This window comes from Xiphophorus couchianus, chromosome 1 (genome assembly GCF_001444195.1).
Source record: "Xiphophorus couchianus chromosome 1, X_couchianus-1.0, whole genome shotgun sequence".
Classification (NCBI taxonomy): domain Eukaryota; kingdom Metazoa; phylum Chordata; class Actinopteri; order Cyprinodontiformes; family Poeciliidae; genus Xiphophorus; species Xiphophorus couchianus.
In genome coordinates, this window is record NC_040228.1 from 9,481,537 (window position 1) to 9,507,694 (window position 26,158).

Sequence of the window (26,158 nt, forward strand, 5' to 3'; positions counted from 1 at the left end):
ATACCTTTATCCACAGCTGCAGGCTTATCACCAATGGGATGATTTCATGCAGTCTGCAAAAGTGGAGAAAGAAAGTGGGAGTGGGTCTTCTGTCTTGGCAGTGCCAGAGACATGGAGAGGTTGTGCCCGGCTTGGCATTAGGCACTACATATCTCTATCTCACACATGCTGTCTTCATTGGTGTGGTCAGCTGGTGTGTGTGTGTGTGTGTGTGTGTGATTTAAACTCTGTTCCTGGTTCTTGCTGTAAACTGAAGGGATTATAGTGCGGCTGCCATAATAGAGGTTGGCATTGACACACCCTGGCATGAGCATCAATCTGATTCAGACTAAATATACCTCACTGTGTGTGTATTTGCAGACGTGGGGGCGTGTGTGTGTGTGTGTGTGTGTGTGTGTGTGTGTACGCAAGGGCATCCCTGGCACAAGAAGTGCTCCTTTCTGAATCGTCTCCCTCTCTCTGTCTCTATTTTTAGGTCCCTGTGTCCAGGCGGAATGATTTTGTCCTGTCTCGGATGTGAGAGGTGATCTGAGTCATCCTTCAAAAGAGGACCAGAAGATATATCCAGAAAACTCTTGGGAATAAGTCTGACGGCAACTACAAGCCAGGATAGCTGTTTTTTTTTTGTTTGTTTGTTTTTTCTTCAAATTAGGAGAAACACTTTGCGTGAAGATGAAATAGAACTGGACAAGAACCAGATAAATAAATCATCTCTCAGTACAAATACTCAGCACTCAAAGCGGCCAAAGCCACTAAACACTAGCTTTTGATAGAAAGCGGTTTGTGAAAAGGGTGCCAAAATGATGACCATGATGATGATGATGATGGTCACCTACAGCTCCCTTTTGGTGCTCGGGATGGCTGCTGCTTACTCTTCTTCCAGCTCAGTAACCCGTGCTTCATCTTCATCCTCCTCCTCATCTTCCTCATCCTCCGCTCCCACCTCCTCCTCCTCACCACGCATGAAACTTTCATACAAAGGTAAGGACATTTCTCTCTGCAAAGGTCAGTTTGTCCTAAACCTACACTACCGATGTAAGCAAAAAACAAACAACCGGACACAACTGAATACTGTATGTGTGCATGCCTACACCAACAGCTTGGAAATACAGTGGCGTGATTGTTTGATCCATTTCAAGTTTTTTAATGCTAGAGGAGGCAGCTGACTGCCCAGTATGACCACATAAACCAGGGATGTGTGCCATCGCCTCAAACTGGCAATTACAGTCTGAAGTCAGTCTGAAGGACAAGAGGTTCACTGCAAGCTGCCTACCCAGCTGAAATTTGTGCCGGCTTCAATTTCAACTCAGGGTGACCTGTAGGTTAGAGACTGAAATGTTGATGACAATTAAAACCTTAATAAGTAAGCATAATGAGTGATGGCCTCATCGTGTCTCAATAATATTTTATGTTTTTGTTAGGAATAAAAGTCTCATGTGTGCAACTAAAATTGTTCCAATTCAGTCATAGATTGAAAGAAAAATGTTTATCAAATTAAAATGGTAGCTGAATTTACAAACTCTTAGTTTTTCTGCTAAAGCATCAGCAAGTAACGACACGATTGTATTTCAGGGTAAGACAAAAATGTAAATATAATTCATCATTATCTTTAAAGCATTGGTTTTGTGTGCTTAGTAACTAGCTTATACTTTAAGTAAGCTTAAGTAAGTTAGTTACTTAAGCTGTAAGTAATCTTATAGCTTACTACTAACTAGTAGTAAGCTACTAGTAAGTAGTACTAGTAAGTAGTAAGCTACAAGCTTACTACTAGCTAGTAGTAATGGTGTCAAAATATCTGCTGCAAGTGTAGCTTTAACCAGACAATTGGATTTAAGAGGTTGTCTGCACCATTCCTTAACAATTATTGGATTGAAATCTGTCATTTCTTTGATTCAGCACGTTTTTTATTGGAGTCTAGGTTGTTTTAGCCGCAAGATAGTAAGATTGAAAAATAAAGTCCCTGATGTCATGCAGGCTGCCTTTTTATGGCATCAGAGTTAGAGCAATAACAAGCTAATAAACCCTTTTAAATGTGTAAATTAATAACGCTTTGGTCTTGTTTTCTTAAACTTCTTGTTTAAGTCAGGACAATGAGGGAGGATATTTTTCTAACTTCTCTGGCCAACAAGTTTGCTTTTTTTTTCCATTTGCCTGGGTGGACTGTTGTAACTTAAATTTACAAAGACAAGCTAGATTTTCCTGGGCACCGTTACCCACAGATTTGTTTTTGCCAACTTTGTAACGGCAGTCACTCATTTTTTCCATTGAAACCATTAGTGATGGAGGGTTGTGTCCCTCTTCATAAGTCACTTGCCTTGGGACACACAGCCTTGAAATTTTATGTAGATAACAAAAGAATAAGTATTTTAATCAACCACAGAATACTGTAGGCCTATAGCCAGATCACTTTAATAATAAGAAATCACTAACAATTGAAATACATTGTTTTGATATTTGATATTTTCCCAAGTTATATTTTAGAACAGAATAGAAAAAATACACTTTATTGATTCCCAAGGGGATATTGCTTGTTTGTTATCAAACTACTCCATGCAAAGTGTTAAATATTAATAAATATAACAAAGAGCTACATAATATTTATAACAACAAGATTAATTCAATAAGCAATAACGTAATGCACAACACAGTGCAAACGAATTGGAGCAATCCTTATTTTCCTACTGCTAACTCTCTTACAGAGCATTTGATCAATATTTATTACCGTTCTTTCAAAGTTTTAGATACATAGCTGGATCCAGTCCTTTAATTGACTGTTTTTATTGGAAGCATTTCTTTGGGAGGAGGAACCCAATGGATAAACCCATGTTGTGTCGCCACATAACAGACAATATAATGAACTAAATTTAAACTGGACCTTTTTGTTCCAACTTCTGAAGTTGTGCCAGTAAAGAAGTGCCAAAAGACCCATTTAGATTATTGTAGAGATGGTAAATTCACACTGTTTGAAATATAGTATAATTAATCAGTCAGTCCTATGTATTTTGAAGGTTGATAAATCTATTATAAATCAGATGTGAATTCCTTACTTCCACAAGGTCACCCATTTTATTTCTTAATGATATGAATAATTGCATTTAGAAAAAACACATCATCCACAGAGCATGAGAAAACCAAGTAACAATAAAACTTCTGTCACTGTTGAAGTCTCAGAAAATCCTCTCATCCCGCTAATCCATAAAAAACAACCAAATAAATGGATATATATGTATATGCACATTGTAATGAGAAAATGTGATGTTGAAAAGGTTTTTAGTCCAGTGTTGTGTTCATCGCTTTAGTGAATTTGTCTGTTACACAAAGTTATTTTCTGCTTCTTTTCCCCAAATTAACCAAGAGAAGCATAAGCATTAAACTACGTCAAGTGTAGCAACTCTAACAAAAGGAACTACACAGTTAGTATAAAAACATTTTTATTCCCACAGAGATGTGTCACCTAATCTTTAGTTTCCAAATGTTTATGCTGCAGATGATAATTTAACAAATATCATCTAAATTTTGCTTGCCATGGTTAATTAATGACTTTTTTTTCTAGAATTGCAACAGTACCACGGCGTGCGGCGATTTGAGCTGGAGCGCTCCTGCTGTTTCAGCGCCATGCTGCTGGACGAAGAGAGGGGCAGACTGTTTGTAGGGGCCAAAAACTTCTTGCTGTCACTCTCACTGGACAACATTGCCAAACAAGAACATAAGGTAAGTTTCACATATGCGTTGACATTGAAGCCCTTTTAATAGATTGTAATTACTAACATGGGTATCTGTTTCACCACCCTGAGATGTACTGGCGACGTCTCCAGAGTCCACCCACTTCCTGCCCAGTGACAGCAGGCCTTCCACGATCGTACACTATCGCGTACTTAGTATTTTGTATAAAGATTAAGAAAAGATGTGAAATAGATTATATTATTTGAACCAAAAAGAGATGGATTATTGTCATTCATGCTTATCACAAAGTAGATTAACATGTAATTCTGGCAACAAAAGGCAGCCTTTTGGGAAGTGAGACCTTTTGCAAGCTACGTTTACCGTTCACTTTCTAGGAATTAGTTTTTGTCTGCTCTTCCAAAGAAGAACACACATGTTTGAAAAGGATTTGAAGGTGGAAAAAAAAAACGTTTCAGACCTCAGGGAGTCAGATAAGTGTGGGATTGAGAAGATAAAAAAACCCCAAAAGAGTTTTCAATAAACATGAAAAGAGAACAACTCTTTAACAGAAACGTCAGACATAACAACACATAATACTCATAATCTACTTTTTAAGTTAGAGACTTATACTACCAATGTCCTAAAAATACTCAGTGAACTACCAGTGTACTTTTACAATAAGAATGTACAGTGATACTGACAAAAGCTATAGTTATGTGTGCTACATAAGCAAAACACAGTCTAGTGGCAACATGTGTTCACAGCTGTTTGGAGTAAATTACATGTTTGACGTGTGAGATTTGAGAGCTTTGATGGACTTTGGCATGTGGGTGAGTTTGATTTATGGCCAGGCTTTGCAGGTTCACCATAGCTGATGTCTTTTACACTTTGTGGTCACATGTGCAGGGGAAGAAGGTATCAGAGGAGATGAAATCAGAAATTACAGACTTAGATAGAGGGAAGAGACAGGAAGTGAGATGGGAGCTAAAATGATGACAATTCACCAAAAAAAGTTTCTATAATAACGACAGTGCCTTTTCTTACAAAAACTGGAGTCAGTCTTTCCAAATCTTTTAATAGGCTGATACATTTCTAATGTTTTCTTCCATTTTTCAGATCTATTGGCCAGCTCCTGTTGACTGGAGAGAGGAGTGTAATTGGGCTGGCAAGGACATTACTGTAAGTCCTGTTTCCTTCTTATTTGTTTTTCAGTTTCTGAGTCATATAGAATCACGCAAAAAAAAACCTTTTCAAAGTGTCTCTGAAAAATATAAAAATAGCAAAACCTCAAGCTCGGTAAAGAACTAGTTCAGTAAAACTGTTTTTGCCAGAATTATCGTCATGTATTTTTCTTTTCCAGCTGAAAAGCACAATTACAAAGTACAACATAATAACTTCCTGTTTATGAACCTTTAGAACATCAGGCTTCTTATGAGCCTACAGCCATCACACACTTTACACAGAGCATGAAAATAAAGTCTATGGAGGTGTCCACTCCTACCCGGACCAACACAATACTACCTTTTAATCCACTGGAGTCATGGGAGTCATCACAAGACAGAATCACAGCATTCTGTGATAACATGCAATAATAGGTGCAGCACCCCTACTTTTAGACCTACCATGTGGTGAGATCATTTCCTCCATAGCTGGTTATTTTAGACCTCATGTGACTGAGATTTACACTCTGATGAAAAGTCAAAAACATTTGTTTTGTTTCCTCCCCACACCTAAGAACCCAAAGGTACAGATGCTGTAAAGAGATCAAAATACTTTGGAGCTTTGGCATAGCATCTTGTACTATGATTACAGTTAAGCTGTAGTTACACTGTTTCCTATTTTGTTAGGTATAGTGGTGTATGGACCCATTACATCAGTCTAAATCTGAGGAAAAATGGTAAATTTTAATGAAAATGCTAATACTGTTTTGTCTGTTTTGTATATCACATATACAGTATATTGGGATAAATTATGTAAAATTAAAAATATCTTTGGACAGGGTACAATATTTGACCATGATAACAGCATTTATTTTATTTTTCTAGAAAATCTAATCAACATCTGCTGTAGTTTCTGTACTTTTAGCAGTCTCTAAGTACCACTGAGTTGTCAAGTAAATATTACCTTCATAAATCCTAACATAGGTTGGGCTGCAGTTGGACTTACTTCAAGCATTTAGCATCTCGATGTGAGTGATTCTTCCTCAGTGCTAACAGACTTCAGATTAAGTAATATTAATGTTTTGTCATTGCTATGTTTGAGCAGCTGACATTGTATAGAAGTGCATATGGCAGCATCTCCAAGTTGTGATGATAATGCCAGAAATCAAATTAAGCATACTAAAGAAATTCATTGAAAGGCAAAGCAAGACTATTATTTACCTAAAGCAGTAGTTTTTATAGTGTGCTGGAATATTCATAAGAAACACAGATTTTATTCAATTGTGATTACTGGCTTGAAACTGAACATAATTTATCTGTTGTTCATATTTACATTGAATAAAATATAAAACCTGCAACTCTTTAAAACACACTATATTCTGTGACCTTGACCAACAGCATGGAAGGAACTCAAAGAAGGAAGTCAAAGCATGTGAAACGTACTATAATTATTTTCAAGCTTTCAAGCTTTCATTTTGTGATGGACTTAGTATCTTTTCTTTGGTCAGTGGTTTAAATTTAAACAGACGTTTTTTTTTTTTTTTTTTTTTACCCTGATCTGGTGTTACAGCTTGTCATGCATTTATTTATGCATGTAAATCTGGTTCTACTTCACTAATTGATTTAAGGATTACCAAAGACCACCCAGAAATAAATCGCATGCAAGGTGATACATTTTTTAAGAGTTTAAAGTCCTTTGCAACATTTTTGTGCATCTATTTTTCAGTTAATATGTTTTATATTTTACTGTCCAATCAGAATGTGAATAGGTGCCACAAAACCGTCTCCATATATATTTCATTGATTTCCCTCCGTGTGTTATAGAGCCTCTGTTTACATTTATTTCCATATGGTGTGTATAAAGTATCCAGAACGTGTGTGTGTTGGGGTGAGTGTGCGTGTGTGTAAAGCAAACCCATCATCAGTGTGATTACACAGCTGTAGCAGACAGACAACGAGCTCCATTCATACGAAAATCCAGGCTCCAGTTTCAAATGACCAGAAGATGGACTGTGTATATTCAGGTTTCAGCGTGTTTGTGTGTCTGAAAGAGAAAGTAATGACGGCGGTGATAAGTGGTGAAAAAAGGATTAAAATTGTTTCAGGAAAAAAGTAAATAGGTTGAACAAAAGAATGAGAAAGTTTTAAAAAACTTGAGAGTATTAAATCTCTTTTTGTGCAATTAGTTTTATTGATTGACTTTTTACTTCTGTAGACCTTTTCTTCCTCATTTCTTATTCTATTTTTTCTGGTTTCTAAGTGGAAACTCACCCACACAGGAACAGCCCTGACCTTACACTTTTGACCCAAATTACAGAGAAGTCTGTTTTTCCATCCATCTCCATGGGTCATCTGTACCTCACACACTTTTTCCTCCTCTTTGTTTTCATACTCTGTTCTCTTTTAATCTATCCATCCATCAATCCCTCCATTTCTAACACCCCTGTCCCTGGTGGGGTCAGGAGGTGCTGGTGTCTATCTCCAGCTAACGTTCCAGGCGAGAGGCGGGGTCACCCTGGACAGGTCGCCAATCTGTCCAGTCTGTTGCCCTGCGACAGACTGGACGCACAACCATGCACACACACACACACTCACACTTAGGGAGAATTTAGAGAGCCCAATTAACCTGACAGTCATGTTTTTGGACTGTGGGAGGAAGCCGGAGTACCCGGAGAGAACCCACTCATGCACAGGGAGAACATGCAAACTTCATGCAGAAAGACCCCGGGCCGGGAATCGAACCCAGGACCTTCTTGCAACAGTGCTACCAACTGTGCAGCCTTGTTTTAATCTAAATACTGTTTCCTTTTTTCCAATATTATCAAACTCTTTCAAGTTTTTAGGGTGGGAAACTTGTTTTAATATTGCACTTTGGGCAATAACCTAGTGTGGCCTTTACTATAAAAGGCAGTAAATTGAGTAAAACAATTGCCCGTACCGCAACGGTTCATCACTCTAACAGACAGGCATACACAGGAAAGCATCCAAACAAACAGAGACATGTTCGCATAAACACAGTTAGACAGCAGCTATAAACAGTTGACACTTCACCGAGACACTTGGTCTGACTCAGGACTCTGAGTGACACTCTGAAGCTGGATTTAAATCCACAGGAGAATGTGATTGTCACTGCATTTTCTGTTCAGGAAACCTCGGAACCAGGGTAGTTTTTCTCAGGCCATTTTTAAACATTGCTACTGCATCAACCAAAGATTACCTTAATAGAAATTAGCCCAAAAACCCATCCCACTGAGGGAGATATTTCTATTATTTTGACCTTTGGGGTGGAGAGGGTGGCAATCATTTTGAATTAGCTGAATTTTCCCAGAGTTATACTTTATGGTTTTAATTCCATTGCAATTAAAGATATATTGCAATAACCAAAACATGAGTTTTACACATGTGGGAAATATGCAATGTCAAAGACAGCATAAAGGGAGCTGATGTTCACATAGAAAAGAATCAATACAATAAAATAAATATGTATAATACTTATAAAAGTATTGCAGGAGCATTGATGAAATTACATTGCTGCAATTATTTATCAAAACAGACAGATGGGAAGACAGAAAACAAATTGATCTATCAAGTTAATAATCTCCAGAAAAGACAAAAGGTTGGAGGGAAAACAGACATCCTCAATGGGACACTACAGCTTTGAAAGAGGGGAAGGTGAGACGTCAAGTGAGACCTTGTTGAGGTCACAGGCTGCTTTCTTTGCTCACTGTTTCAACTAATGCGTCAGTGAAAGGTCGTAGCTTCACTGAACCCTTAAACATCCCCCACCAGCACATTCACAGACAGATCCTCAAACCCCCTTTAAGCAAATGTGATTGCTGGCATAAGTCCTGGTCCCTGTCCTGTGTGTCTCTTAAGCATCTTTTAAATGCTGTCCTGTGTCTTTTTCTCCCCTGTCACTTCAAAGAACCATCTATGCAGACTGTCTCACAATGTGATGACACAGACATGCAAATAAAAACCCAACTACACACACTAATGGTTGACATTTAGGCTGAGGAGGATGTGAAGCATCTTCCAACTAAAAAGGTTGAGTCAAACTTTAGACACTTACATTTGAATATAGTTTTATCTGTGTTTGTTCAACCTGTCGTTTTGGGATATATTTAATTTTAGTTAGCTGTCTGAAACAAGTTCAAATTTTGGGATATGATACAGAGTAGAGAACAGCTAGATTCACACAGAAATTATATTACACACTGTGAAACTCAGCCAGTTAATTTACTTATTTTTTTCTTTTTTGGAGGATCAGATGCAAGGGTGAATGATTAGAAAGGGACACTTTTTTAGTTTTTATAAGTAAACATAAAACATAAACTGTATAATTTTTTCACGCTCCAATTCTGGTCACTTGTGGTCTTCCAGAAAGAATCCTATAAAATAGACAGAAATTCATGGTTTTTATCAGACAAATTAAGGGAAAGTTTAAGGTATCTGAAAATATTTTCATGTAGTCTTTTTAGGCTGCTGGTGTGTCATCACTGTCAATCACAGGCATATTTATTACTGCATTTTGAACCTTGAGAGCTTGATCTTATTCCAGACTATTGTGCAAAATAAAACAGTCTAAATTTGAAGCTAAACCAAGATGGTTTCATGAACACAGCCAACTAGGTTCGTGGACTGGACACTAATAAAAAAAACATTTGATTAGTTTCAAACACAAATTTCCCAGAAACGTCAACATCTTATTCCAACTTCCATCCTTCCTTTCTTAGTGTCCATGCTTGTCGATATTGTATGTGTACTGATGACCTGCATAATTTGCTGCCAGTGCTTTGTGTCACTGCATCAACCCCATGGACACTTTGTATTTCCGACCTATTATTGTAGCACAGCAATTTTTTCACAGACAAATCATATCAGTATATGATGATGTACCTCTATAGAAAAATGCCATTAATAATAATAATGGTTATGCTCATTGTTATGTCCACATTCTCATTATTTAAGGGCCAGCCCCCTCAGAACTCACTGTTCTAAGGTTGCACCGTTAATGCATCTTGTAGTTTCTTAGCGTACCATAAGTCATTCATTAGCTGTCCCTTGAGAACATGCTAACTGTAACGTGACTCTGAGTTGGACAGATGTGCTTCGGAGTCAATAACACGCTATCCGATAGGACAAAGAAGGATCAGAAAGAGGTCAACATGCTGAAAGCCGTGTATGTACAGGGGAATAAATGACAAAGATGACAAGAAGTGGTTTTGAAGGTATTGGGTGTTTTTTTATTGTTGTTGTTTAAGTTGGTTTTTAGTTTAGTTCACTTATATAGTTTATCAACTAAACACGTCATTTGAAAGTCTAAAGATCTGAGGTAAACTTGTCAACTTTAATTAATTTGGATTAGGATTTGGACACGAATAGCTGCAGACACCCTTATAAAAACATTCTGCAGGCATGTGTGTGCTCAGCCAGGACACAAAGAGCGTCACAACAGTGTGCTGGAGTTTGATCTGAGAGCTTGGCCGTGTTGTCACAGGCACAGAGCTTGAGGAGCTATGTGAGGAATGTGAATCAGTAAGCTGAAGGACAGAATGTCCAACCTTTGCCTGGTACAGCTCCCTGCAAAAACCTGAAATTTGTGGTCATATATGTAGTTCATGATGCTTAGAAGATGCATTATTAAACCCGATGGCACAAAAAAGAAAAATCACTATTTAATCAAAATTAATTCCAGAACAATTTGTGTGTTTCAGTCTGACTGTGTGAACTATGTGAAGATTGTGCACCATTACAACCGAACCCATCTGTACACCTGTGGCACCGGAGCTTTCCACCCTACCTGTGCCTTTGTGGAGGTGGGACACAGGATGGAGGTGAGAAACAAACAATGCGCACCAAAACAAATGCACTTCATTATCTAGCACTTCACAGGTGAGCTTGCTTGCTGTAGCATAACAATAATTTTCTTTGTGTTCTGGTTCCCTGGTAGGACCATGTGTTTAGGATCGACCCCTCAAAGGTTGAGGACGGGAAAGGGAAGAGTCCATACGATCCTCGGCATAACGCTGCCTCTGTGCTAATCGGTAACTGAACCCTTATAACATTACCTCATCTGATTATTCACTTGATTGTTTTAGTATGGGTTGGGTCTACCTAAGGTTTTCATATTTTGGGCTGTGTTTTGGACTGTGATTGAAAAGCCTTACAAATATGTCCATAAACACTGAGATTATTCAAATTTTGTCAATCTCAACCTCAAACTCTATTTTATTGAATTTTCTTTTTTTTTTTGTGCTAGACCAACACAAAATTATGCATAATTGTCAAATGCAAGAAAAGGTACACATGGTTAACCCTATACATTTTAGCTTAAACCATTGCAACCAGTGGCCTTCAGAAGCCAAACTGGTAAGTACCATCTTAGTGGTTTGATAGATAATATTAGCTAAGAAACAGCTTGATGAATACTAGAGATTACACCAGGCAGGTCAGAGGGAATGTTTAAAAGTTAAAGCAAGGTCAGGTTACAGACTAATATCCCAAGCTTTGTTGGTCTCACACAACACTGTTCAGTCAGTAATCTGAACATGGAAAGACTGCAGTGGTAAACCTATCACAATGTGGCTACCTAAAACTGACAGGCCGGGTGAGGAGAGCATTAATCAAGCAATCTGCTGACAGCACAATCATTAGTTCTCCATTGCCCAAGTCTAGTCTGCATGCAAGAGCAGCAAGAGGAAACCCACTGTGGAAAAAACACTTTAAGTCCTGTTGACAGTCTTGGAGGACAAAGCAGTCATGTGGTAGAAGGTGCTTTGGTCATATGAGAGAAAATGTTTGCTCTTCAGTCTACATGAATGTATGTGAGGTGGGAGGCTAACACTGCACATCAGCCTGACAACTCCATCCTCCTTGGTTAAACACCTATACTCATTTGCTGGGTGAAGGTGTTTCTTCATCATGGAAAGCTGGAAAGAGTTGATGGAAAGATGGATGGAGCCAAATATTCACCAAGTCAGAAGAAAACCTGTTTTTGTCAAATGATCAAAGTTTAGTGGGCAGGTTTATTGAGTGCTACAGTCACTCTTCTTTCACTTTGACTGAACCCTTTTTTTTTCAATGAGCAGGTAAAACCTCTAGTCTTGTTTTGTACGAAGCTGCTGGGAACAAACTCCCAAAGGCATTCTGTAGCAACTGCAGCTAAAGGTGGTTCTAGAAAGTGTTGACTCAGAGACTGAATGTGTCACACTCTACTTCTTTATTTTTATTTTTATTGAAAACCATGTGTGTCCTACTACGAATTACTTCATGTCGCTCTGCCACATGAAGAGCGACATGAATGTGACAAACTGTAAAAAAAAATCATGCGTGTTCTGAAACTCGCATAGAATCAAAAGTATTTGTGTTTCCCAGGTGATGAGCTTTATGCAGGTGTAGCCACAGACTTAATGGGACGAGACTTCACCATCTTCAGAAGTCTGGGCAAGCGTCCCTCGATTCGCACCGAACAGCACGACTCACGCTGGCTCAATGGTGTGTGTCCTTTTGTTCATCTTGTAAATAAGCTCCAAGCACCCTCATGGGACAACGTGGTGTGATGACTGACGCTGCGTTAATTGCCTTTAATTCTAATTCAACCAGAACCAAAGTTTGTCGGCTCCTTTTGGGTCCCTGAGAGTGAAAATCCAGATGACGACAAGATATTTTTCTTCTTCCGGGAGACAGCGGTTGAAGCTCAAGGTTTGGGAAAGGCCACTTACTCGCGCATTGGACAGTTATGCAGGGTGAGAGATCACTTACTCAACATCCAACAATGTGGAAAATTGGGATAAAAACTCTGTTTATGCAAAATCTGATTATAATTGAGTTTTATTTTGTCAGAATGACATGGGTGGACAGAGAAGTCTGGTGAACAAATGGACAACGTTCCTCAAGACCCGTCTGATCTGCTCAGTGCCAGGAGCTGATGGCAGTGACACGTACTTTGACGAGCTGCGTAAGTGTACAGGGCACACTCTGAGACAGAAACACTCAAGTGAAACTACAAATTTAAGGACATTTCTAGGTTTAGTATTGTATAACATACAAAATATATGAAGTTCGGGTTCTCCAGGAAACTCAAATAAAATTTGTAGACTGTTAATTTAATCCTGAAAAAGGCTGACCTGGTTTCAGTGCCTCAACTTTTGTTGTAGTGATTTCCAGTCAGCGTAGGAAAAATATGAGATATTTGGAATGATATGTATACTTCCTGTTTCCATTTCTGACAATATCTGCTGTACAATTCAGGGAAAAGATTATTTATATGGCTTTAAGAAAAACTAGGGGAAAGCTTTAAGAAAAGGGGGAAAAAAAGTTGGAAGATTTTCTGACCCTTTCCTCTGGATCTCTACTCAGAAACACATTCTGGTGGTGTAAATGGAGAAGATGTTAGGAAAACCTGATAAATTCACCAGGATTTAGAAGCCTTTCTGTGTTTAGCCTTAAAGGATCCATATTACAGACTAAATTAAAACAGCAGAATTTAAAGTGCAATACAGATTTACAATAATATTTATGATTCTTGTATGTCCTACAATATTTCTGTCCCTCCATTTCCAATCAAAATAACAGAACAAAACTTAATGTCTAAAATCTCTATTTCATTATAAACTTGATTCATCTTGTTTAAAAAAAGGAAACACTTTTGCTGGAAACAAGTGGAACCCTGCAGTTTCATTTATTAGACGGTCATCCAAAACATTTATTGAGTCAACAATTAATGGATTTAACATTTCTAAGAATCGTCTTCCTTGTTGCACAGTTCACAAAAACCTGTTCAAGTAAAGCTGCTGCCTTAAGTAGGTGCCAGGAAATTTTATGGATGCCCAATTGTAAAATTATGAGTGGTACCTTCACCGTTTCTTTCATGAATATGTCCTCCATTTTTTAAATGAAATGAATTGTGATCAAGGCATTATGCAAATTTAAATAACAACTGTCTGAACCAGCATCTTTACTTTTAATGTGAAGAATTATTTAAAAAAACATTATAAATTAAGTTTTATTAAATTTTAACCTAATAATATGTAATACATAAATAACTAAATTCATCAATTGTTATACAATAATATTCAATATTCTCCAAAATTCCTTTTTCTAGTAAGACGTTTTGTTATGTAATGTTTTTCTCAGACCTGTTGTCATGTGGTTTTTCCAGCTGCTGCAGGAGTTTTTAAGATATGTCTGATAAAAGTGTCTGAAACTCTCTTCGGGCTACAATATGATCTGCCTTTGTGCTCATCTCATGACGGAAGGAAAGGTTAACTAAGTGGAAGACTTTGTCCAAACCCTAACCCCGCCTCAGGCTACACCTGCCATTCACATTTCTCCATGTGAACGATGAGGCTCTTATCTAGATGATGAGCTTGGGACCGCACCTGGGGCCAAAAATAGAGAGAATCTTTCTGTAAAACTGTTAATAATCTATAGGAGTTATCTGGTTAAAAAAGGACTTCATTAGTTTGTAAACTTTTTTTTAAAATTTCTATAAAACTGTAACATTTTAAGACTTCTTTGTTCAAGAAGCAAGACTGAGTTTCCTGACATCCGCATTAAGCTGCAGTGGATTCTGTTTCATGTCATGACCCCCACTAATCAGCGAAATGTCTCTTTAAAGTGGTTAGACATGTCCATAGGGCTTTGTTTATCTTTTTCCCAACCTTTGACCTCTGGGCTACCGCCACCTGACCGGGCTGTCTGTGTGTGTCTGTCCTCAGGGGACGCGTTCTTGCTGCAGACAAGGGACAAAAAGAACCCTCTGGTCTATACTGTCTTCTCTACTTCCAGGTCAGAGTCTAGTCACATGTGCATGTTTGTTTATGCGCAAGAGTGAGTGTGTGAGGATATGCATTAGGGAAAGTGAATGGCGAGGAAGCAAAGTGCATACATGTTATGCATGTGTTTGTTGTATCTAACCCTGCTCCTCTTGTTCCCCCAGCAGCAGTGTGTTTAAAGGCTCAGCTGTGTGTCTTTACTCCATGAATGACATCCGGAGGGCCTTCCTGGGGCCTTTTGCACACAAAGAGGGGCCTAACTACCAATGGGTCCCTTTCCAGGGAAAAGTGCCATATCCCCGCCCAGGAATGGTATGTTAATAACTGCAAGGACAAAACAGCAGACGCATTGTAATAACGTCCAATCATAACAGTTTATTAAAATAATCAAAGCCCATTTTTTAAATAAGGTTATTTCTTAAAATTTAGCACAGCTCCATTCTCATGTTACATCTCTTTTTTAATGAATTTGTAAAGAATATTTTTATTTCTTTATTTTTTTTTTTCTTTTAAACAGACCAAGGTTGAGTCTGACCAAAACAAAAGCAAAAATCATGTAATGCCATTGAAAGAAATAATGTTAATATAACAGTTTAATTGTAGTACTTTCAGAGAACCCAGTATGGTACTAAATACCAGTTTTCCATGCAATACATTTCCACAGTTGTCCCAATCAATATGGGTTTCACACTCCACCAACCACAGAAGAGCTCAGTCAGCAGGATTTGTTCTTGCTGAACTTCATTTTAAAAGACCACAGCAGAACTAGACATACTGCATAGTTAACAGGCAAATTATGCTGTAAGAATACAACAGAAACTGCGTTTTTACTGATTTGGATTTCAGATACAGATCCCACAGGCTTGCAAGGCTTACAGTCAGACTGGACCAAAGTAAATGAGTCAGATTTCTTCATATGAGAGCACAGAAGAAATAACCTAGTTTTAAGCTAAGATGTCTCAAGGTGCTAATGTGCACCTAAGTATTCAGAAAATCCAGAGCTGGGATTTTAATTAAAGAGAGAAACTGGACTCTGACCTGGAGTAAATCTCCTCCAAGTCCCTGACAGCCCTCACACCATAATGACCAAAATGTGGCCCCACAACTGTGGCTTGGTGCACTCTTAACCAGCTGAAACACTGATGAGTCAGATGTTTTATTCCACTTGTATAAAACCAAAGGCAAAAATATTTTTGAATGGAATGGATAAGTTCAGTCATAGCGGTTTCATTTTCATGTTTTACCAAGTTCTGGAAACTACAAAATGTGTTTCTCCTTTCCTTCTGTTAGTGTCCCAGTAAGACATTCGGGAGTTTTGAATCCACAAAAGGTTTCCCAGATGATGTGATCCAGTTTGCCCGTCACCACCCTCTGATGTACAACCCGGTGTACCCCATGAATCGACGGCCTGTGTTTGTTAGAACCAATGTGGAGTACAGCTTCACACAGATTGCTGTGGACAGAGTCAATGCTGCTGATGGACAGTATGACGTCATGTTCATCGGAACAGGTACATGAAAGGTTTCTTCTTCACTTTGCATTTTCTCTTTAGTAAAATGAAAATGACAGGGAGATAATGAGCATGTGGTATTTCAGACAAAGGGACAGTCCTGAAGGTGATCAGTGTCCCCAAGGAGAGCTGGAACAACATGGAAGAACTTTTACTGGAAGAGCTGGAGGTCTTCAAAGTAAGAATAAAATAAACTTCAATGTATTGTACAAGGCAGTAGAAATAAATACCACATTTTATGATTTTACCTAACCTGTCTATTTATTTTATATGACATATTGGAAACAGTTCAGCAGCAATTTATAGAAAAACAATGTAGCCACTGTTTTTTAAGTGACCAGAAAAGCAAATTTCCCAACTTACTTTCAAATGTGTTCAGACAGACATTAAAAATGATGAAAAACAAAGTCAAGACGATCAAAAACTCTGCTTAAAGTTTCAAAAACACTGAAAATTTGATTTAAAATACAACAAACCGTGGCATCAGTTTAGTTCACAGTGTTGACCAATGCAGATTGTGGTGACAGCAAAGTTTTCATTTTGATTGTGAGTTTATGAGGTGCAGATTTATGTTCTCGTTTAGTGTCGAAGAGACAATAGCTTGGAGAGCTAACAGATGATCACCTTATCCAGCAATTTAAAAAAATAGTTTAATCAGCAATAATGGTGAAATAAAAAAAAAAACATTGACAAAAACCGTAACAATACTGTCATCATGCAGGTAGATGTTGGTATTTTTAGCCCTTTTAACCAACAACTGTTTCCCAAAAATGCTTTACATTTACAAGCTGGGCAGTGAATGTGCAAAAATGAGAAAAAAAACTTTTCTTTGAATGGTTTTACACTGGATGATATCCGTGCTTTAAAGTAGAGAGAAGTTTAAAGCAAAACTTAAAAATGTTCACCTTTTTTACAGTCATCTTGCATAATAACATTTCTTGTTTCTACAGAGCAGTTTTTGAAATACTGCTTTCTAAAAATGTTTGTTTTCCCTAAAATAAAAAAAATCCAAACAAGTAACTTCAACTGCTACAAAAGAAGGGCTTATTTCTACTCTAAGGGTACTAATTTTTCTTTTAATCCATTCTTTTCTTCAGGATGCCTCATCTGTTAGTAACATGCAGATCTCTTCCAAACGGGTAAGTTTACTTTGATTCTCTCCTGTTCCCAAAACACTTTTTGGGAACAGAAACATACCCGCAACCTGACCACCGTGGGCCATATGTTGAAAAAACAAACAGTAAAAGAAGGTGATTAGTGATAATACTAAATCAGAATGGTTACAGAAAGTTCACTTCAAATCCCCTAAAGGCTTCATAAATTACCACAGTCGTCACTGTTACAGAGATACAAACAATTTGATTTATGACAGATAACTCCAGCTGTTTTCAATTCTGATAAATGGACATTCTTTAGGCCTTTTTGTCAAACGTTTCCATCTTGTCCCTGCCTGTTTTCACAGCAACAGCTGTATGTCGGCTCGGACACAGGAATCGCCCAAGTCCCGCTTCACCGGTGCAGTGTTTACGGGAAGGCTTGCGCCGAGTGCTGCCTGGCCCGAGATCCATATTGCGCTTGGGACGGAACATCTTGTACTCGTTACCTACCGAATACAAAGAGGTCTGTGACAAAATGTCTATGGCATACGTACTGTATGGAGAGGTAGCTGTAAGGAAATTGAAGTCTCGACAGAAGTGGAAATTACTATAACCAGTTTTTTTTTTTATTCCATCTAGACGTTTTCGTCGACAGGATGTAAGGAACGGAGACCCCAACACCCTTTGCTCAGGAGGTAAATTTACAAAACTCGTACTGTAAAATGCAGCCCAGTTAAATTTTATTAGTAGAAGTGTAATGATCCATTCAGCTTATGAGGATGTAAAATAATGGGTTCAAGAGAACAAGAGGAGACCACATTTTTACAATATTTCCAGGAAAACTAATAATCGCCTTTTTTTTTTTGTTTCCATGAATACAGTGACGGTTTCATTAACCACCAAAAGTATTTACAAGGCTCTGCAAAATATCTCCTTACATGTTTAAGTCCATATATTGTGCTTTGCTTGTCTAATCCTGATGACTAAAGTGCATTAATGTGCCTCTTTTTCTGTTTTAGGAATAAAGCTTTTAGAAATCTCTATACTTTGTTTTTTTAAAGAATCTTTTTTGGTACTGAGTTGCCAAGTTCAGGTGTGATAAGTCAAGATATTTTGAATCAGTTTATCAAATACAATACAGGGTTTATTGAAAACAAAAACCTTCAATTCTGACTGGAGGCACTGAATCACATACCAACCTTTGCCCAACTGGTAATAGTTGTGCTATTTAATTTGTGTGACTAAAGTTAATTTGTACTTTTGGTCACTGTCACATTATCAAAAATCTGCTTCAAAGATGTTTTAAAATTGGTGTAAGCTTCTTCAATGCCTTAGCTGTTGATGGGCAGTCTGGCGACCAATCTTGTACCCGTTAATGTTAAACAACAACTAGACCCGTGTAAGGTCAAAGTTAAATAATTCACATTCATAGTTCATCATCATGTCAACATTCTCAGTTTAAAGTTCCAACTTGAACCAGCTGTTGCTTTTTTTGTATATTTTCTGAAATTACATTTAAAAATAAATGTAGCTATAGGTCACGGCTTCATTTATCAGTGCTGATGAGCAGCATTCAGTTGATGCTGTCAACACAATCAAAGAACTCCTTCCTTTCTTACCTCAAAACCTAATAACAACTGCATGGTGTTGAGTGAAAATCACAATAAATGTATTGAGTATTAATATTGTAAGGTTTTTGTGCTATAAGATCTTGTTACAGCCCTGTTTGTTAATGGTTAATTTGTGTGAAAAAAACTAAAATATGTTGAATGTAGCAGGTTTTAAGGCTAGAGTTTTGCACATGAACACTGTCTGTGCCTTTTCCTGTATTGACATGATGGATGTCTTGGTATTTAACGTCGTACTGTCCTCTTGGCAAAACAGCCAAAACGCTTCACCTCTGGTGACATCTGTCCTCTCAGACCACAAAGAGAGCATTCAGCCCCTCCCTGTGTTTCTACACCACAACTAAATCAGGCTAATCACTCCAGCTGAAAGAGCTCCTGGGTAATACGATTAAATCATGTGGCATACAAGCCGAGCAAAACTGATGTAGATCAGCGTAATTGTCTCAGATGTGACTGGACCGGCCAAAAATTGCTGGTCAGCCTGTTTGGCAGGTTGCACACCATTGTTTCCCCTTAAAGCTGCTAAAGTTTTATTCTCTATATTTATTGAATAGTTCTTTTTTCTTTCATTCCTTTTAGCCAAAGCTTAGAAGCACAAGGTGTCATAAGTTAGGACATTAGAAGTCGCAACATGTATAAATATTTGGATCAACTCACTAAGTTCTGATAAATAATGAGAAGGAATGATCTTGTATAGAGGAATAATCAATTTTCCTACACAAGAACTGTCACCTCTAAATAGTTTTTCTTTTTTTTAAATGCCCTTCCAAACAACATAAGCCAAGTTACCGAAAGGCATATATTTTCCAGGCAGTTTTTTTTTTTTTTAAATCAAATTACAGGCTTCTAATCAAGCCTATAATTATATCTTTGTCTCTTCTGCCCCCTTCAGACCACCACAAGCATCGTGTTGCAGAGAAGAAGCTGTATGGAGTTGAGGGAAGCAGCACTTTCTTGGAGTGTATCCCCAAATCCCTTCAGGCCAGAGTCACCTGGACTTATCAGAAACAACCACAGAACCCACGAGAGGAGGTGAGAGGGGGGAGGTTAAGGACGAGTTGGGGATGAAGGCACATTGTAATGATGTTGTCTGAGGTCACTGTATTGTTTTGTTTTTATCAGATTATCCAATTCCTTATTTTCTTCTTATTGCTATAATTCATGATATTTGACTTTTGACTTGGATGATTCACCTCCCATGACAATTGAAAATGTATTAGAGTAAGTTTATACATAAGGGGCCACTGACTAGATTGGGTCACTAGTGCATTACCTAAAAATACAGATCAGAAAAACATGCTCATTTTTATTCTCTTCAGAATCTGTCAAAATCTGGCTGCTAAAAATGATTCACAATTTGCACCATCACACATGGGACCATAACTGGTGGTATGAATTAATTTAGGGATTTTATATTAGTTGAATTAAGAGACTGTAAAAAAAAAACTCGAAATCTGTTGCTCTAAAACACTCCATCAATTCAGAATGAGTTGAACTATTATGCAAAGAAGAATTTCACTAGATGTGCTAAGAAAGTAATTACATTTTATTTCCATACATTTTATTTCTGTACAAATGTAATCTTAAGACACTTTGCAAGTCAATAATTTCTATCCGTACAGATTGTCGTGGAAAAATAGCAGCTTCAATCAGCAGTGGGTATTGTTGTGGCATGATCTTGGAGAGAAAGCTATTAGATAAAAAAATATTCCATATTGTTAGTAGCTATTTAATTTACTTTACCCAGGAGAGAAATGGTTAAACACAGAAAGGGCCTCGGTTTTTTAAGTAGTCAGAGGACATTTGGTCATTGGCAACAAAATTTAGGTGGGTCATTCCCTCAAGAAAGGTGTCACAGCTAAACAAAAACACCAGGCCACATAGAGACAATTCAACAGAGAAATAGAATCATGTTGTGAGAGGTGAACTGAATCATATTTTTGACTCTAGGTACATCTTGATGAACGTATCCTGCAGACAGACAGGGGCCTACTGATTCGTCGGGTTCTCAAGAGAGATGTCGGTGTCTACCAATGCCACGCTATGGAGCACGAATTCACCCAGACATTGCTGGGCATCACTTTAGATGTCGTACCATCGACATCTTCCTCCATCTCCAATCTTCCCTCCGACTCCCCTGTTCGATTAGATCCTCGTAGCGGAAGTGGTCCCTCACTGACCAATCAAAAGCTTTGGTATCGGGACTTCATGCAGCTGGTGGACCACCCAAACCTCAGCACTGTTGACCAAATTTGTGAGCAAGTTTGGGCACGGAAGCATGCTGGTGCCGACCAGGTGTCAAAGAGTTTTGAGTCTCCAAGGAAGGAGATCGTACCTTTGGGTCCTGCTGTCCGACCGGCCAATAAGAAGTGGAAGCATTTTCAGGAGATCCGAAAGGGGAGAAACCGCAGGACCCATGATGGGAAACTGAGCTCTCGGGCACCGCGAAGTGCTCGGGAGTAACGATGACGAGAAACAGATGAAAAAGAGTGAGAGGGAGAGTGAAAGAAAGTAACTGAGAGACCAGATACTCATGGAGGTGTTCACATATACAAATACACACATAAAGACATGCACAGACACACACCACCTCCTGTATTGTGTTTATTTATCTGTGGATACCACCACTATATGGTACACCATCCCCTTGATTCCTCATCCCTGTGACCAGCTTCCTGCATGTGCTGCCTTACTGCCCAAACTGATTCTGCACGATCCCTTTACACTGCTTCACTAGGATAGTCACGTGTACTAGCAAATACGCGAGAGGAAATTCACCCTCATGAGGAGGCAATGAACTGACACACACATCTAAAGCTTATTCTACAAGCCATTTCCACTACTTTAATAGTTAGTGTATTACCTATTACTCTCTGGACAACACCCTACAACTACTCATGAACAGTCCTAAAGGTTTTGAGAAGCACTCTTCAATGTATAACATTTCTTTAAGTGACCTAAATACGGGCAGAATGGAGAAAGTGACAACTGGAAGAATGATGCAAAAATATAGTCTTGAACTGAAAACGAGTAATTATGTTTAAAATGTATGTGCATGTTGCATTGACGTTTGTAAGAACCAGAGTAATTGATGAACATCTTTCTGTGGCCCCCCTTCCATTCTTATCACCACTTGTTATTTGTACAAATTACACCATGGAGCCATGAAGAGTTACCAGCACCTGTGGAACACATTATTATTTGTGAAAATGTTATAAATTTGTTGTGGGGTTGGATTCTTGAGTCAGTTTTATTTTTTTAGTTGTTTCCATTGACACATTGAGTTTGTATCATCATAAACAACAGACTTAAAACAAGGGATGCACCGATCAGGGTTTTCTGGCCAATTTTCGATAACTAAAGCTTTGACCTGCTTCACCAGTTCCATGTAACGTTTTAGAGGCTTGTTTTGATGATGAGACTTTTGGAAGCAGGAGAGATACTTCCAGGTTGGGTTGACACCCTGGTGGTTTAAGTGGACATCTGGTCATTTCAAAAGGTATGACAGTGTCTCTCAGGAGTTTTCAGAAGTATGAGGTACCAGGCCTCTTCATATCAGCTTTTAGGTTCCTGTATTACTGGTGTCAGAACTTGGTTTGTCAATAAGTCTGACTGGTTTTCTGTGGGAGGTTTCTCTTTGTCAACAACTGTTTTTATGACCTCTATGGACAGAATTTCTTGGTACAGCAAAGGAATTGAGGGGATTATTTTTGGCGACCTCTGCTTTTTGCAGATGATGTGGTTCTCTTGATTTCATCAAACCGTGATCTCCAACTTTCACTGGCAGAATTCACAGCCAAATGTGAATCGTCCGGGATAAAAATCAACCCCTCGAAATCCTAGACAATGACCTTGAAAAGACTGGAATCAATGTTTTATCCAGGGCAGGAATGAAGTGGAGTTTAAGCATCTTGGAATCTTGGGATCCCTGATACATGAATCAGGGAAAATGGATTGGGAGATCAACTTTGTGCAGCATCCGCAGTGATGCAAGCTCTGTACATGCCCATTATGGTGAAGAAAGAGCTGAGCCGAAAAGCGAAACTCTTGATTTACCAGTTGATCTACGTTCTTATCCCTCATCTATGAACATAAGCTTTCAGTAGTGACCAAAAAGAGCAGGATTGTGGATACAAGTGGTCGAAATGAGTTGCCTTCACAGGATGTCTGGATTCTACCTTAGAGATGGGGTGAAAAGCCTGGTCATCTGGGAGGGACTCAGAGTAGAGTCACTGCTCTTCCACATCGAGATGAGCCAGTGAAGGTGGATAAGGCATCTGGTTATAATACATTCTGGAGGTGTTCCAGGCATGTCTCTCTGGGAGGAGACCCCCCGGATGGATAGATGGATGGATGGATGACAAAATTATAATCACTGTGGGAATCTTGTACCACAGACATTTAATAAATATTATCTGAAAGACCTGCCCAAAAGAACATAGACCATGCACAAAACAAAAATACAAAACATACATAGTTTAAAACCATAATTATTACTTTGAGTGAAGGATTTACTTCCTCTATTACTGCTAATGTTAGTACACAGGTGATGACTTCAAATGGTTTACAGTTAAAGTTAGCAGGATGTATGAGCTTCATAGTGTTATAATAGAAAAACTGTCAACCAATTTAATCACCAGTTTCCACTAAACTCCATTCAAAGGTTACTGGTAATTGAAGAAACAGTACTTATACAGTGATATAGTTCTAGGCTCAATTTGTTAAGGTTTCAAACCCAGTGGTCAACAGTTGAGGTGGTCAAGCTGAGAATCAGCCGTTTCCAATCACCAGATGTCAGAAGTCTTCCTCGGTGCATCTCTGATCAGAATATTTATTTCAGTCAGTTTATATGGTCTTAGTTAGGAACGAGTCATAACTGGCCTCTTAATAAAAAATCTAATTGCTGGTTAAAACCACTAGAAAGTGGGTAATGATAGATGTACTCATATTCCATAAAGTGGAAGAAGAATAAGTCGTTTACGAAACAGAAAAAGCTGGAAGAAACAATAGAACGGATAAATCAATCTATTAAAAAGAGATTTGAGAATACAATTAGGAACCAAATTAGAGCTTATAGCATCATTTGCAAAGTAAAAAATTACAACTAAAATAATTTGGTTGTAATTCAGAACAGTAATTCTTACTGTCGATCTTTTTGCTTCCAGCATTTTTGGCATTTAAGATAAATAATGAGAACAGTGGTTTGTGGGGAAAGGGATAAATATGGTAGGAAAGGTGAAAGGAAAGGGGGAAGATTTAAGCAGACTCAAAATATGACAACCCATGTTTTTGGGCTACAGAACAGTTTATAAATATATAAATATATCCATATTAGCATGATATTTATGAGTGAGAATAAAGTTTTTCTTTTCTGTATAATAAGCAGTACATCATGTCTTTCACACTGTTCAATCCTAAATTGTTAGCGATACATAGATTAGCAGTTGATATACAGTGAGTACGGGATTCCTAGTTCAGCACACTAAATTCATTTTCTACAGATTGTGAAAAAAATATTCTACACTTTGTAATCACTTGTTATGTAGTGTTGCAGTCATTGAAATCATTGGATGCTGGTTGAGGGTATAAACTCTAGCTAAAGGACAGTTATCACAGCAAGATTTTCCTTTTTAAATGTCTTAGTCTCTAGGTGTTTAATTTGTAAAGAAACCATATTTGTTGGTTGCTTGTCCTAACATGGTGTGTGTAGCCTGCCCCCTAGTGTTCATTGCTTGAACAGGCTCAGATAAGGAGCCTGTCTGTGGTACTTTGATATGCAAGAAAGGAACTGGTGGGTCTTCTTAGATAAAACATGTGTTCATGTTTTACAGAAATAAAATCTGTACTGATATGTTTTGTGCTGCTACCACCAAATGTCATGGTTTTAGTCAAATTATCTTAAGTTAGTGTATTCATCCCAGTTAAAAGCAAAGCGTGGGGATTTTAGATGTATGATATCATTGTCATTGTTATTTATGTACATTTTTATAGATGTGTAATTAAGTCTCTAAACTAAACTCAACGATGACGCCTATGAAAGGGACACTCAGCACTTCGACACCACATTGAACAGGGCTAGATTGACTTAAAGAAGTGAATTTTCAATTCTTAAGGGAGCAGCTGATCAGCACTTTGGACATACGTGCACCAACTAATTCTGAATCAGCAGTGATGTCAAACATGCCTGAGTATCCCTTTTCAGCCAGCTTTTGTTTGTGCTTGAACTTGCATGACTAAAGTTTGTGGCTAATGCATCTGACAATGACATGATGACATGAGAGATAGAGAGGTAAAGAAAGCACAATGTTAAATATCATTATTATTCCTACGTATTTATGTGGAAAGATAAGCTGAGTTCTTGTGGATTTTTGTGTTTTCCTTATAAATGTAGATTTATTTCTCTAGTGTTCATGTTCTGCTGACAAGGACTTGTCCTTAGCATTTTTTTAATCCTTTACAGCCAATGGAAAAGCTTTTTTCCTGCAGACAGTGTCCAATTAAAGTCTTTTGTTGTTCTAAAAGCCCTCTTTTCCAAATCTTCCTTATATCCCAATTCTATGTGATGTGGTGTTTTTTTGAAAAACTTACTATGTGTTTGTATGTTGAGTGAGTGCATGTGTCTGTGTGCAAGATTAAACTGTTCACTTGAACACGATTTGTGTCTTCAGCCTAACAATTTTTGTGGACAACAGAGCTTTGTATATAGTGGCAAAGGTACAGTGGAGTGTTGGGAGGTCTGCAGCTGAAAGTCTGAGGTCAAAGGCCAAAGTTAATGTGGTGCACTGTAATATACCTGGGTCTTTGTGAAATGTCATGTCAAAATGTTTTTGATTAATACAATAAAAATATGCAGTTACTTAAAGATTTGCTTGACTTTTTTGAACACTATCCTCTTTTCATTATTTATTGAATACACTAGAACTGTGCATTGTGTTTAAATTAGTAACTAAAAGGAGGACTTACTATTCTGGTCTGTGGTCAGTAAATACAACTTTGCTCTTATTCCCATTTTCCAGTCTCCTACTCAGGACACATACATATAAATAATGGTAAACTCTCATAATTTTGGTTAGTTAAAATCACCATTCAGTTTATTATGCATGAGTTGCTGTTTTAAAAACAAAGCTTGGGTACCTATAATCCACATCCGTAAAAACCACCAAAGAAAGGGTGTATAGGGTCCAATATTATGTGTATTATCTACACATGCATCTCAATAAATGAAACTACTATCAGGAAGACATTTTTTTTCTCTTCAGTACGTTGGGAGAGTGGATGTGAATATCTGTGTGTGAGGATGAGGCTGGGAATGTGTGATTGT

At 38.0% G+C, this 26,158-nt stretch overlaps 1 protein-coding gene across 3 annotated transcripts in view; it reads left to right on the forward strand.

Moving 5' to 3' along the window:
• The window catches only part of sema3b (sema domain, immunoglobulin domain (Ig), short basic domain, secreted, (semaphorin) 3B), an 81,527-nt gene extending 55,828 nt beyond the window's left edge, over positions 1-25,699 (forward strand). For 2 of the 3 annotated variants that reach the window (XM_028014692.1, XM_028014681.1), the window contains exons 2-18: positions 476-981; positions 3,554-3,711; positions 4,780-4,842; positions 10,541-10,660; positions 10,777-10,870; positions 12,201-12,320; positions 12,429-12,571; positions 12,669-12,783; positions 14,546-14,615; positions 14,767-14,914; positions 15,893-16,112; positions 16,199-16,290; positions 17,210-17,251; positions 17,575-17,732; positions 17,849-17,904; positions 19,730-19,869; positions 20,788-25,699. In XM_028014692.1, the coding sequence (XP_027870493.1) occupies positions 801-981; positions 3,554-3,711; positions 4,780-4,842; positions 10,541-10,660; positions 10,777-10,870; positions 12,201-12,320; positions 12,429-12,571; positions 12,669-12,783; positions 14,546-14,615; positions 14,767-14,914; positions 15,893-16,112; positions 16,199-16,290; positions 17,210-17,251; positions 17,575-17,732; positions 17,849-17,904; positions 19,730-19,869; positions 20,788-21,300 (2,433 nt within the window). In that variant the 5' untranslated portion in view covers positions 476-800 and the 3' untranslated portion in view covers positions 21,301-25,699. The remainder of the gene's footprint in view (positions 1-475; positions 982-3,553; positions 3,712-4,779; positions 4,843-10,540; positions 10,661-10,776; positions 10,871-12,200; positions 12,321-12,428; positions 12,572-12,668; positions 12,784-14,545; positions 14,616-14,766; positions 14,915-15,892; positions 16,113-16,198; positions 16,291-17,209; positions 17,252-17,574; positions 17,733-17,848; positions 17,905-19,729; positions 19,870-20,787) is intronic. The other variant, XM_028014702.1, reaches the window with a different exon arrangement.
• Positions 25,700-26,158: the final 459 nt, after the last annotated feature.